The sequence below is a fragment of the Oncorhynchus masou genome, chromosome 12 (assembly GCF_036934945.1).
Source record: "Oncorhynchus masou masou isolate Uvic2021 chromosome 12, UVic_Omas_1.1, whole genome shotgun sequence".
In the NCBI taxonomy this organism is placed as follows: domain Eukaryota; kingdom Metazoa; phylum Chordata; class Actinopteri; order Salmoniformes; family Salmonidae; genus Oncorhynchus; species Oncorhynchus masou.
In genome coordinates, this window is record NC_088223.1 from 72,000,410 (window position 1) to 72,014,765 (window position 14,356).

At 42.7% G+C, this 14,356-nt stretch overlaps 1 protein-coding gene and 1 pseudogene across 1 annotated transcript; one reads left to right on the top strand and one right to left on the bottom strand.

The window, feature by feature from the left end:
- The window catches only part of LOC135550789 (NADPH--cytochrome P450 reductase-like), a 30,966-nt pseudogene extending 21,055 nt beyond the window's left edge, over positions 1 to 9,911 (top strand).
- Positions 9,912 to 11,293: 1,382 nt separating this feature from the next.
- On the bottom strand, positions 11,294 to 14,164 carry LOC135550787 (rhomboid domain-containing protein 2-like). The gene is made up of 4 exons (XM_064981901.1): positions 13,655 to 14,164; positions 13,034 to 13,438; positions 12,669 to 12,816; positions 11,294 to 12,423 (listed from the first exon to the last, which is right to left on the bottom strand). Exons 1-4 carry the CDS (start codon positions 13,839 to 13,841, stop codon positions 11,934 to 11,936), a joined length of 1,230 nt encoding a protein of 409 aa, XP_064837973.1. The 5' UTR covers positions 13,842 to 14,164; the 3' UTR covers positions 11,294 to 11,933.
- Positions 14,165 to 14,356: the final 192 nt, after the last annotated feature.

Consider the following 14,356-nt stretch of genomic DNA (forward strand, 5'->3'; position numbering starts at 1 on the left):
TGTTTTCAATTAAAATGGTCAAAAATAAACATTTCCCAAGCAAGAATTTTGCTAAGACTGTCTGGAAAACAGAAAATATTGTTAGGTATGGAACTCTCTTATTGGGCTATTAACCAATTTACAACCTGGTGATGTCAGGCCAAAGCTCCATCCCACATTTCAGGCAGTCTTTGCAAACAGCTCTTACACTAAAAGGGCATTATAATTTTCACAATTTCACAGTATTATTCCAACGTCAAAGTGTGGAAATATAAATAAAACATAGGAAAATCACATTTTTGTCTGCAGTGGGCCTTTAAATATAATGCATTTCTGCCTTCCTATGTCTACTGCATTACTTCTGTCTGCTAACAAGTGTCAAGTTGGTTAATCAATTTTATTTTATTTTTCACACACTGGCAAAAAGCATGTACATATCTTGTATATGTAATGACATTTGCTTGTTAGATAAATACAGTGGGAATTCTTGTTCATCCATCTCCCCCTGTCTTTCTCCTTCCCTGTAGATATAACACTTGTGAAGGTGGTAAATTACATTTTAATGGCATCGGACCGAGGCTCTGCATCTCTCCTCGTGCTCCTAGACCTTAGTGCTGCTTTTGATACCATCGATCACCACATTCTTTTGGAGAGATTGGAAACCCAAATTGCTCTACACGGACAAGTTCTGGCCTTGTTTAGATCGTATCTGTCGGAAAGATATCAGTTTGTCTCTGTGAATGGTTTGTCCTCTGACAAATCAACTGTAAATTTCGGTGTTCCTCAAGGTTCCGTTTTAGGACCACTATTGTTTTCACTATATATTTTACCTCTTGGGGATGTTATTCAAAAACATAATGTTAACTTTCACTGCTATGCGGATGACACACAGCTGTACATTTCAATGAAACATGGTGAAGCCCCAAAATTGCCCTTGCTAGAAGCATGTGTTTCAGACATAAGGAAGTGGATGGCTGCAAACTTTCTACTTTTAAACTCGGACAAAACAGAGATGCTTGTTCTAGGTCCCAAGAAACAAAGAGATCTTCTGTTGAATCTGACAATTAATCTTAATGGTTGTACAGTCGTCTCAAATAAAACTGTGAAGGACCTCGGCGTTACTCTGGACCCTGATCTCTCTTTTGAAGAACATATCAAGACCATTTCAAGGACAGCTTTTTTCCATCTACGTAACATTGCAAAAATCAGAAACTTTCTTTCCAAAAATGATGCAGAAAAATTAATCCATGTTTTTGTCACTTCTAGGTTAGACTACTGCAATGCTCTACTTTCCGGCTACCCGGATAAAGCACTAAATAAACTTCAGTTAGTGCTAAATACGGCTGCTAGAATCCTGACTAGAACCAAAAAAATTGATCATATTACTCCAGTGCTAGCCTCCCTACACTGGCTTCCTGTCAAAGCAAGGGCTGATTTCAAGGTTTTACTGCTAACCTACAAAGCATTACATGGGCTTGCTCCTACCTATCTCTCTGATTTGGTCCTGCCGTACATACCTATACGTACGCTACGGTCACAAGACGCAGGCCTCCTAATTGTCCTTAGAATTTCTAAGCAGCTGGAGGCAGGGCTTTCTCCTATAGAGCTCCATTTTTATGGAACGGTCTGCCTACCCATGTCAGAGACGCAAACTCGGTCTCAACCTTTAAGTCTTTACTGAAGACTCATCTCTTCAGTGGGTCATATGATTGAGTGTAGTCTGGCCCAGGAGTGGGAAGGTGAACGGAAAGGCTCTGGAGCAACGAACCACCCTTGCTGTCTCTGCCTGGCCGGTTCCCCTCTTTCCACTGGGATTCTCTGCCTCTAACCCTATTACAGGGGCTGAGTCACTGGCTTACTGGGGCTCTCTCATGCCGTCCCCGGAAGGGGTGCGTCACCTGAGTGGGGTGATTCACTGATGTGGTCATCCTGTCTGGGTTGGCACCCCCCCCCTTGGGTTGTGCCATGGCGGAGATCTTTGCGGGCTATACTCAGCTTTTTCTCAGGATGGTAAGTTGGTAGTTGAAGATATCCCTCTAGTGGTGTGGGGGCTGTGCTTTGGCAAAGTGGGTGGGGTTATATCCTTCCTGTTTGGACCTGTCCACGGGTGTCCTCGGATGGGGCCACAGTGTCTCCTGACCCCTCCTGTCTCAGCCTCCAGTATTTATGCTGCAGTAGTTTATGTGTCGGGGGGCTGGGGTCAGTTTGTTATATCTGGAGTACTTCTCCTGTCCAATTCGGTGTCCTGTGTGAATCTAAGTGTGCGTTCTCTAATTCTCTCCTTCTCTCTCTCGGAGGACCTGAGCCCTAGGACCATGCCCCAGGACTACCTGACATGATGACTCCTTGCTGTCCCCAGTCCACCTGGCCGTGCTGCTGCTCCAGTTTCAACTGTTCTGCCTTATTATTATTCGACCATGCTGGTCATTTATGAACATTTGAACATCTTGGCCATGTTCTGTTATAATCTCTACCCGGCACAGCCAGAAGAGGACTGGCCACCCCACATAGCCTGGTTCCTCTCTAGGTTTCTCCTAGGTTTTGGCCTTCTACACCTGCATTGCTTGCTGTTTGGGGTGTTAGGCTGGGTTTCTGTACAGCACTTTGAGATATCAGCTGATGTACGAAGGGCTATATAAATAAATTTGATTTGATTTGATAACTCTGGAGACCACGTTGCTGTTTACCCCATTAATGACGTGTCAATAGTGACACGAATAGGCCAGATCCTGGATGCCGACCTGGCCACTGTTATCTCTCTCAACAACCTTGAAAGTCAGTTCTAAATCATGGCTCAGGGACATGATGTGAGCTACTTTGCATCTGTATTTGCATTGGAGTAGTTATTTTTTCCATTGGCATTTTCCATAATATTTGGTTGCAATATAATGCACATGATCTAGAGGTTGAATAGATACTGCACACGTCAACTAAACCATGTGGTCCACCATTAACAACCAAAATGGATGCAGTGGCCTCAAAATAAAGAGAACTTGAATCTTAAACAATAATGCTGATAAGATTCTTCATCTGTGTGTGTTTCAGAGGAGTCCAATAAGAAGCACCCATTCCCGTGTCCGTCAACGTACCGCATGGCTCTGACCCACTATTTGGACATCACCAAACCCCCTCGCACCAACGTCCTGTTTGAGCTGGCCCAGTACGCCACCGACCCCAAGGACCAGGACATCCTGCGCAAGATGGCCTCCGCCTCCCCCGAGGGCAAGGTTGGCACCCCTCAAACCTCTGACTGACTGACACTCCACTGCCCACCCAGAAATGCATGCTGTCAATAGGTTTGAATAACTGTAAATGCTCTGTGTCAATGAGCATGGTTACATCCATACAATAATGTGATTATCGTGGATAGTCGGGTTAATATAATAGTTTGTTTAAAACGTTTACATGCTTTGCAAGAAGAACGATTTCCCTAATAATCCTGTTTGTATGGACACATCTGACATCAGTCTACCTGATGGGACTTTTGATGAATGCTGAAAATCACCAATCAAATTAAACGTTCTACTACATGTTATTTTTGTTCAGACTATTTGATTCAGACATATAAAGTTTGTATGTGAAAACTATTTATAAGATGCATACTTTCAGTTTTTTCGAACTCACTTCACTCAAGCATAAGAGAGAAGCTTGCGCTACCCGCTGCTGACACTACCCGCTGCTGACACTACCCGCTGCTGACACTACCCGCTGCTGACACTACCCGCTGCTGACACTACCCGCTGCTGACACCCGCTGCTGACACTATCGGCTGCTAGCACTACCCACTGCTGACACTACCCGCTGCTGCTGCTGACACTATCGGCTGCTAGCACTACCCACTGCTGACACTACCCGCTGCTGACACTACCCGCTGCTGACACTACCCGCTGCTAGCACTACCCGCTGCTGACACTACCCGCTGCTGACACTACCCGCTGCTGACACTACCCGCTGCTGACACTACCCGCTGCTGACACTACCCGCTGCTGACACTACCCGCTGCTGACACTACCCGCTGCTGGCACTACCCGCTGCTGACACTACCCGCTGCTAGCACTACCCGCTGCTGACACTACCCGCTGCTGACACTACCCGCTGCTGACACTACCCGCTGCTGACACTACCCGCTGCTGGCAAAACCCGCTGCTGGCAAAACCCGCTGCTGGCACTACCCGCTGCTGACACTACCCGCTGATCAAATACACCACTGGAATGCCAACTTAGCTGTTTACATGTCCTAATATTTAGAAAAGATTGCTCAGAAAACCAGGTGTTTTAATCGGCGTGTGCTTACTTCCATTATGACCTTACGCCGATTAAGATAAGCAGAGTTAGGTGTTTACATGACGAATGCCGTACTCTGCCTTCTGCCATAATCAGTTTAATATCAAATTATTAGTGTGTATGTAAACATACTCAATGGAGAGTAACTGTTGTCTGTCTGTGTCTCTCTGTCAGGGTCTGTACCAGAGCTGGGTGCTGGATTCTCAGAGGAACATCCTGGCTGTGTTGGAGGACATGCCGTCCCTCCACCCTACCATAGACCACCTGTGTGAGCTGCTGCCCCGCCTACAGGCTCGCTACTACTCCATCGCCTCCTCTGGCGAGTTGAGACTCACTATTAGAAAAAAAAATAATACGTTGTCCATTTTAGGGAGAAATATATATTTGTACAGCAGAGCCCATGAAGGGAGAGCAATAAAGGAGTTCAGGATATGATACCAGGAATCGGAGAACAGCAGACCTGTTATTGCCAGTTCAGTTCCCACTTTTTCAGTTATTTGTTTCTTAATGTTTACTTAATAACTGTGTATTGTCTTGATGTCAGGTGTACTTCCGACATGGTGAGCATCTGCGCGGTGATGGTGGAGTTCCAGACCAGCACAGGGCGGAGCTTCAAGGAAGTGGCCACCAACTGGCTGAAGAACAAGTTGGTGGTGACGGACAAAGGCCACAAGGCCATGGTGCCCATGTACGTCCGCAAGTCCCAGGTCCGGCTGCTCTTCAAGGCCAGAAACCCGGTGGTGATGACTGGGCCCGGCACAGGCATCGCCCCCTTCATGGGCTTCCTCCAGGAGAGAGGCTGGATGAAGGAGCAAGGTAACCAGCTAGGGAGGAAGAAAGCCTGGGCCTCGTCTGGCATCTAAGTCTACTTATTGAATTGGAAAATTGAAATGTGTCCAGAGTGTGGATTTTCTAGTATTGTGTGGTATTTTGTGATTTTCAAGAACATCTGTTAAAACAGAAGTGTTTGGCTTGTGCATAGAATAGATGGAGTCCACAGCAAGCAAGTCTCCATGTTCTACTGTAAATTAGGTTGACCTGAATTTGTTTTCAACAAGTATCGTTTAATATGTTAGCATAAGGGAAAAGAGTGCCAGTGTGACACAGTTTCACATCAAGAGTGTGTACTTACCTGGTAAAATAAGGGTTAAATAAAATAAGTAAATAAAAGAGTGTGTTGTTTTTCTATCAGGGAAGGATGTCGGCGAGACGATACTGTAGTTCGGCTGTTGCCACAGATATCAGGACTTCATGTACCAGCAGGAACTGGAAGAGTTGGAGAAGGTGAGCGTGCTGACTCAGCTCAACGTGGCCTTCTCCAGAGACCAAGAGGAGAAGGTAACACAGCACACCTTAACTTCTCTGTCAGCTCTGAGGCGTTAACTATGGGATACGATTCAATACACTCTTATCTATCTATGACTTAGATAAGATACAATTGTTGATACTTCCTATGATTCGTGTTGCATTAAGAACCTGCAGACTTCAAGAGAATGTCTTTTGTATCACTTAAATTAATTGTTCAGTTAGGCTAATTGTTTGATTATCCATGCTCGGGTGTACGTCCAGCATCTCCTGAAGAAGAACAATGAACACCTGTGGAAGCTGATCCATACTGACAATGCTCACATCTACATTTGTGGGTAAGAACCATTTCAGACCAGCTGTATATGTATAGTGTCTTCAGAAAGTATCCATACCCCTTCAATCAATCAAATTTCAATCACATTTATTTATAAAACCCTTCTTACATCAGCTGATGTCAACATGTGCTGTACAGAAACCCAGCCTAAAACCCCAAACAGCAAGCAATGCAGGTGTAGAAGCACGGTGGCTAGGAAAAACTCCCTAGAAAGGCCAGAACCTAGGAAGAAAATTATTCTACATTTTGGAATTATTCCACATTTTGTTGTTAGGCTGAATTTAAAATGGATTACATATTTTTTTTAATTCACCCATCTATACACAATAACCCATAATGACAAAGAGTTTAGAAATGTTTGCTAATTTATTGAAAATGATATTCAGAAATATCTCATTTACATAAGTATTCACATCACTGAGTCAATACATATTAGAACCACCTTTGGCAGCGATTACAGCTGTGCGTCTTTCTGGGTAAGTCTCTCTAAGAGCTTTACACACCTGTATTGTACAATATTTGGACATTATTCCTTTTAAAATTCTTCAAGTTCTGTCAAGTTGGTTGATGATCATTGCTAGACAGCCATTTTGAAGTCTTGCCATAGATTTTCAAGCCGATTTCAAAACTGTAATTAGGCCACTCAGGAACATTCAATGTCGTCTTGGTAAGCAACTCCAGTGTATATTTGGCCTTGTGTTTAAGGTTATTGTCGTACTGAAAGGTGAATTTGTCTCCCAGTGTCTGTTGAAAAGCAGACTGAACCAGGTTTTCCTCTCGGATTTGCCTATGCTTAGCTCTATTCCATTTATTTTTATCCCCCAAAATTCCCTAGTCCTTGCCGAAGATAAGCATACCCATAACATGATGCAACCACCACCATTCTTGAAAATATGAAGAGGGGTACTCGTGTGGGCCAGTGACAGAAAATCTAAATTTATTCAATTGTAAATTCAGGCTGTAACACAACAAAATGTGGGTGTGAATACTTTCTGAAGACACTGTAAATGCTTTGAGGGTTTTTTGAAAAGGAAAATCCATCATTATTGTGCGCCCTCTGTAAATATGGCTGCCACTTGTCTTTTCCTAGGGATGCTTGGAACATGGCGCAGGACGTGCAGAATGCCTTCTATGACACTGCTGAGGAGGTGGGAGGCCTCACACACACACAGGCTGTGGCTTACATCAAGAAGCTGATGACAAAGGGCTGCTGCTCTCAGGACGTGTGGAGCTAAAGAAGATGAAGCTAATGTTACATCACACACTCACAAATCCCTATGTTAACCTATTTAATTCTGGTGGAGGGTGAGTGGTAACGGTGATCTGTTTTAGAAGGTCAGCACATAATCACTAAATGGAAAGACGTATGGATGAATGTTTGTTGTACTTATTGTTTTGGTGTGTAATCTTACTGACAGCATTTTGTGGAGACTCGTGCTGAGAGGTAGTGCAATTCATTCAAGATTTGTTGGGAATGGTCTCATACTCCAAATTGACCCCTAACCCCCATTCCTTTCATGTACACTGAACCAAAATATAAATGCAACATGTAAAGTGTTGGTCCCATGTTTCATGAGCTGAAATAAAAGATCACAGAAATGTTCCATACACACAAAAAGCTTATTTCTCTCAAATGTTGTGCACAAATATGTTTACTTCACTGTTAGTGACCATTTCTTGTTTGCCAAGATAATCAAAAAGCTTATTAAACAGCATGATCATTACACAGGTGCACCTTGTGCTGGGGGCAATAAAAGGCCACTCTAAAATGTGCAGTTTTGTAACACAACGCCACCACAGATGTCTCATCTTTTGAGGGAGCATGCAATTGGCATGCAGACTGTAGGGATGTCCACCAGAACTGTTGCCAGATAATTTAATTTTAATTTCTCTACCATAAGCCACCTCCAACGTAATTTTAGGAAATTCCAACCGACCTCATAACCGCAGACCATGTGTTACCACACCAGCCCAGGACCTCCACATCCGTCTCTTTCAGCGAGCAGGATCGTTTGAGACCAACCACCCGGAAAGCTGATGAAACTGGGTTTATACAACCAAAGAATTTCTGCACAAACTGTCAGAAACCATCTCAGGGAAGCTCATCTGCGTGCTCGACGTCTTCACCAGGGTCTGACTTGACTGCATTTCGGCACCGTAACCGACTTCAGTGGGAAAATGCTCACATTGGATGACAACTGGCATGCTGGAGAAGTGTGCTCTGCACAGATTAATCCCAGTTTCAACTGTACCGGGCAGGTGGCAGACAGCGTGTATGGGGTGGAGTTATGGTATGGGCAGGCAGGCAGACATAAGCTACTGACAACGAACACAATTGCATTTTATCGATGGCAAGTTGAATGCACAGAGATACCGTGATGAGGTCCTGAGGGCCATTGTCCTGCCATGTTTCAGCATGATAATGCAGAAACCCATGTCACATGGATCGGTACACCATTTCTGGAAGCTGAAAATGTACCAGTTATTCAATGGCCTGCATACTCACCAGACATGTCACCCATTGAGCATATCCAGCAACTTTGCACAGCCAATGAAGAAGAGTGGGACAACGTTCCACAATCAACAGCCTGATCAACACTATGTGAAGGAGATGTCACGCTGCATGATGCAAATGGTGGTCACACCAGATACTGACTGGTTTCCTGATCCACACCCCTACTTTTTTTTGACAGACACATATCTGTATTCCTAGTCATGTGAAATCCATAGATTAGGGCCTAATTTATTTATTTAAATTGAATGATTTCCTTATGAACTGTAACTCAGTAAAATCTTTGAAATTGTTGCATGTTGCGTTCATATTTTTGTTCAGTGTACATTTGGTCCATGCGCTCCTTTTAAGGTTATGGACATTTTTGGAATAAACCAATTAGTTTTTTAAATAAACATAGAATGCAGACCTTCACTGTTTCCCATCAGATTAGAAAAGTTGGAGATATTATACATTGAATGTTACACATTGTTTTTGTAAGTGTAACTAGGAGTAAACAGAGGTGGTTATGATATGAAATATTGCCTCTGGACGTTTATCATGCTGTGAAGTACCCACAAGATGAAAACATATACATATATATTGTCAATTACCTTATCTGAAATGTCTAAGGCATTGAAAGCATTCTATATTTGCCGTCTTTAAATGTATTTACAAGTTCAACATGGCTGACTATTCAGATGCACGAAGGTTGTGTAAATACAGAGCAGTGCAAGATTAGTCAAATATGCAAACTAGTAGCATATTCATATTGTACCATACTGTACAATTTGTACATTTAAATTGCAGTAACTATTTAGTCATTGAGCCTTGTTCTTCATCGGTTCATTACAGAAAAGGTATTCGATTAAATGGTGGTTTACTGAAAAAAATGGCCAGGTGTTTTTTTTCTCATCCTCTCCGACTGTAAGGCTCAGTGCCTACTAGTTTTGTTTATCTGGACACTACCTCGGCATTTAGGCAATGCAAAATGTGTTGTATGGTATGTGCACTTGCAGTCAACATGAATACATCTATTGAGTTTGAGTTAATTTTTTACAGGGACAGTGCACATTAATCAACGTTTCAGTAAAAGTGCCGGTTTTAGCCAGCCCGCTAATTATTGTCATTTATGTGTGTTCTGATAATCACTAATTCTGGTAGAACTTTATGTAGTTTTATTTTATTATGCTGATGGTTGAAAGCCTAATTACAAATGTTCAGCAGTCTATCATTTTAGCATGTCATTTTGTGTTTCTTTTAATATAAAAACCCCTCAACTATTGTAGTGATACAGAATCAAATATGGCATGGTACATGTCATTTAAATAAGAAATGTGCCTTTTTCCATTTTTCTCTTGCATTACTGATATTGTATAATGTGTTACATCATGACTTGTGTTACATGACTCTTACCACTTGATCCAGTTTTATATGCAAAATATATATTTGTATATGAACAGTATTAAAGAATGCATTTGTAAATAAATAATAAATGGAGATCATTGATTTGCTTTATTTAGTCTTGGTTGTCATTTATGGCTTCTCTTTCCTGTGCACAACTAGATCATTTTTCAAAGATGACTTCATAATTTGCCCTTGTAGCCCACTCTCTGGATCATCTCACCCACTTGTCCTCTGCCTCTGAATCGACAGTCATTTTGAACGATCCATTGCAAAACAAACGGCATGTAATGGATCTAATTTAGTGCTATTTAGTGATGCTATTTTAATTTAAGTACAATGAACAATGAACAAAAGTATAAATGCAACAATTTCAAAGATTTTACTGGAGTTACAGTTCATATATATGGAAATCAGTCATTTGAAATAAATTCATTAGGCCCTAATCTATGGATTTCACATGATTGGGAAAACAGATATGCTGGTCATAGATACCTAAAAATAAAGGTAGGTGCGTGGATCAGAAAACCGGTCAGTATCTGGTGATCACCATTTGCCTCAAGCAGAGCGACGCATCTCCTTCGCATTGAGATGATCAGGCTGTTGATTGTGGCCTGTGGAATGTTGTCCCACTCCTCTTCAACGGCTGTGCAAATTTGTTTGTTGTCCGTAGCTTATGCCTGCCCATACCAGAACCCCACTGCCACCATTAGGCACTCTGCTCGCAACCTTCACATCAGCAAACTGCTCACTCACAGTTAAACTTTGCCCTCAGAGGCAATTCATTTTACAGTCATAAATCTGCCAGGTACACCCGAAACCGGGATTCAACCATGAAGAGCACACTTCTCCAGCATGGCAGTGGCCATAGAAGGTGGGCATTTGTCCACTGAGGTCAGTTACAACGCTGAATGCAGTCAGGTCAAGACCCTGGTGAGGATGACGAGCAACCAGATGACCTTCCCTGGGATGGTTTCTGGCAGTTTGTGCAGAAATAATTTGGCTGTGCAAACTCAGTTTCATAAGGTGGCTGTCAGACAATCCCGCAGGTGAAGAAGCTAACTGTGGAGGTCCTGGGCTGGCATGGTTACACGTGGTCTGCGGATGTGAGGCCGGTTGGATGTACTGCCAAATTCTCTAAAACGATGTCGGATATGGCTTACGGTAGAGAAATTAACTTTAAAATCTCTGGTAACAGCTCTGGTGGACATTCCTGCAGTCAGCACGCCAATTGCAAGCTCCCTCAAATTGTAGCATTGTGTTGTGTGACAAAACTGCACATTTTAGAGTGACCTTTTAGTGTCCCCAGCACAAGGTGCAGCAGTGTAATGAGCATCCTGTTGAATCAGCTTCTTGATATGCCACACCTGTCAGGTGGGTGGATTATCTTGGCAAAGGAGAAATGCCCAATAACAGGGATTTAATCAAATTTGTGAAATAAGCTTTTTGTACGTTTGGAAAATTTCTGAAATGATTGATTTCAGCTCATGAAACATGGGACCAACACTTTACATGTTGCGTTTATATTGTTGTTCAGTGTAGTTAAGGGTGATTAAAATATCCTACCCGTTTGAAGTAAAAACAGTTATTATTTACTAAGGGTTTTGAAAAAATGTGTTTTAATCTAGGTTGTATAAATCAAGAGTACCAAGAGATTTGTCTACTGTATGGGTAAAAAAAACACAAAGTACAAAACACACAAGCCAAAAGGAGGTCTTACAATCAACTGACAATCAAAGCTTTCTTGCATTGATTTGACCTTGAACATTCAGAGCCTGCTTGTGTATTCAAACCAAAAACATCCGTGAAGAAAAAGTGGACCTTCAAGTACTGCCTCAAACCACTTGTCCAAGCATATTACATCTCAATGTATAACATGAGACAGAAAACACATCGAATGAAAACTATGGGCTCGATTAAATCTGTATCGCCGAAGTTCAGAGCTATAGCGGCTTATAACCACACTAACATCATTTTTTTTAAACGTTATTAGTTATACCATGAGTTGACGTTTTTACAAGGATTGTTGAAAATAGAGCACATGAAATGTAAAGGTCATTTCCAATCTTTGAGAACATTGCCTTTGAATTTCAATTGAGCTATAGCAAGTTTTGGTGTTACTGATTGAAGTCATCAATCTGTCAGTGAAGACACAGGTGCTCCTGGATGAACCGTCACAGATTCTGTTAGTGACTCCGGCATGTTTGCTGTGAAACTCTGGGGGACACTGACAGACACAGACAGTGGACTGAGGTGGGAATGTTGAGAATGTGGATGTTGAGCCACTGGAGCCCAGTGACTGCTGGTTTGAGAGGCAGATGCATGCCCATGACTGAGTCCATGGCCAAAGCTGTGTTCATGACTATGTCCATGACCTTGGCTGTGGCTGCAGCTGTGTCCATGTTTATGACCATGTCCGTGACTTGGCCCAAAGCTATCCTTGATGCCATATCCATGGTTGTGTCCGTAATAACCTGAGAGCTGAACAGGGCTCCCCTGTGTATAGTAGGAGTGGGCCCAGCCTTCAAATGTCTTTGGTGTGGTCTCGGTAGCCTGCAGGTTGGAGGTTGAGGACACTGGAGCGTAGACTTGGACTGGGTAGGAGCCTGGTGTTGGAATGATTCTACAATCAACGAGAACGTACAGATTTCAGAGAGCTTCTCTATACCAGTGATTCTCTATCTAATCATGGGGGACCACTAGGTGCCTATTGTAAAGTATTCAATTACAGCTGGGGATCATCTATTATAACTGCACCTCATTATACTGTAATACATCATGTGCTCTGGCTTGCACACAGCAAATGTTATTTAATGACCTCTTGTCTTGTCTGATAAATGGTGGTTCTGGTGCTTTCTCAGTACTCACGGTGGGTGGACCGTCTTCCTTCTCGCCTCTATTGATGCAGGGACATACAGGACACCAATGTTCCTCAGCAGCCTGAAAGGCATCTTCTTGTCCAGCACTGATGCCCTGGCATCGGACATGTCCAGAAGTGAGAGCCAGCCCTTTCCGTCTGTTTCACCAGTGCAAGTTAAGGAGAATGTGTGAAGCAGTGATGCAAGATTTTTCTAAACAAATATGCCATAATGTTTAGCAGCAGGACTCATATACAACACCTATAACCTAATAACACTTAACTACACTACTAAGCACACTTATAAAGCTGTGAGATACTGTAGAGGAGCGTGTCACATTTATTTTGAACCGCAATGAGGTTGGAATAAGGATACAGATCTCCCCTGCGATGATGGCGATGACATTGCAAAGGAAGACAGTGTGTGGGACCAAAAGTGTTATGATGAACAGAAACAGCCAGGGCAGGGCTAACATGGGTACAGTGACCCCGAAAAGAAAGCCCTTAACCATACGGGAGTGCACTGTGGCCATACCCATAAGGGAGAGGGATACTGGAATGAACCCCTCCACCTGGTTCTGGGCAGATGCACCAAACAGTAGCAGACCCAGTATGCTGTACAACACCCCTGTGCTGATAGAGAGCAGAAGAAACATGAAGAGGAACCGAACAGTGCCCACACTCTTCTCAATGCCACCACAGAGGGGCCCCAGAACCCCAATACTGAGGAGTAGCTGGGTCACTGACTTGTGGTGGAAGGAGTATGTGATGAGCGTGTGCACTGGAAAGGAAGAGGAAAATGTTTAAAACATACATAATAGAGTTGACAGATATAAACATGCCGTGATGTGTTGTAGCTTGCTGCTGTAGTCTACTTGCACCGTCGGTTACGTTAGCTATACGTTTTAGGACGCTAGCTAACGTTACAACAATCCCATTCAAAGTAGCTACCGAGCATATGATTGTTGATTCACTCAGCCCCTCCGAGCGAACTTACCATGACCATTGCCAAAAACTGTCGTTCCAAGACTGAAGACATCCTCTGATAAACCGCAAAATGTAGTGACAGTAAACAAACCAAATGATACTATAATGACAGAAACAATCCCACTCGTAAGCATGAACTCAGGAGTAAAACTCTTGAACCTCTGAACCATATCTTTTAAAACTATTCGGGAGATCATTTTGATGCCCAGTGCATATTTTTCAAAATAGTACTTGGATAATCAATCAACTTTTATACAAAATTGCAGTAGCCTTTAGCCAGAGTATAGCTTGCGAGCGAGCGGTTCCCATTAGATAAAACAGCCACAAAGTAATATTGGCTATGTCGTAAAAATGTATGAAAAAAATAAGCTTTTTGGTATTATTTTAAGGTTGTGGCATTGGGTTAGCAGTATGAATAAGTTTAAAATCCGATTTTAAGAAGATGAATTGTTGAAATATGCGAACAAGCTTGCTCAGCCAAAACAAATGTACTGGACTTCCGCATTTCAATTATCACAACCTCAAAGTTGCACAGATCATCACCTACTGCATTTGAAGACACTGCCACCTACTGACATGTGCCTCAAATGTGATTATCAAAGAGTCCTCAACAGCCATTTGAGATAGATAGCGACATAGATTTGATTTGACAGTTATAAATTACAACCAGGGGGAAGATAACACCAGTCCGGTCCCTTACACGCCTTTCTTG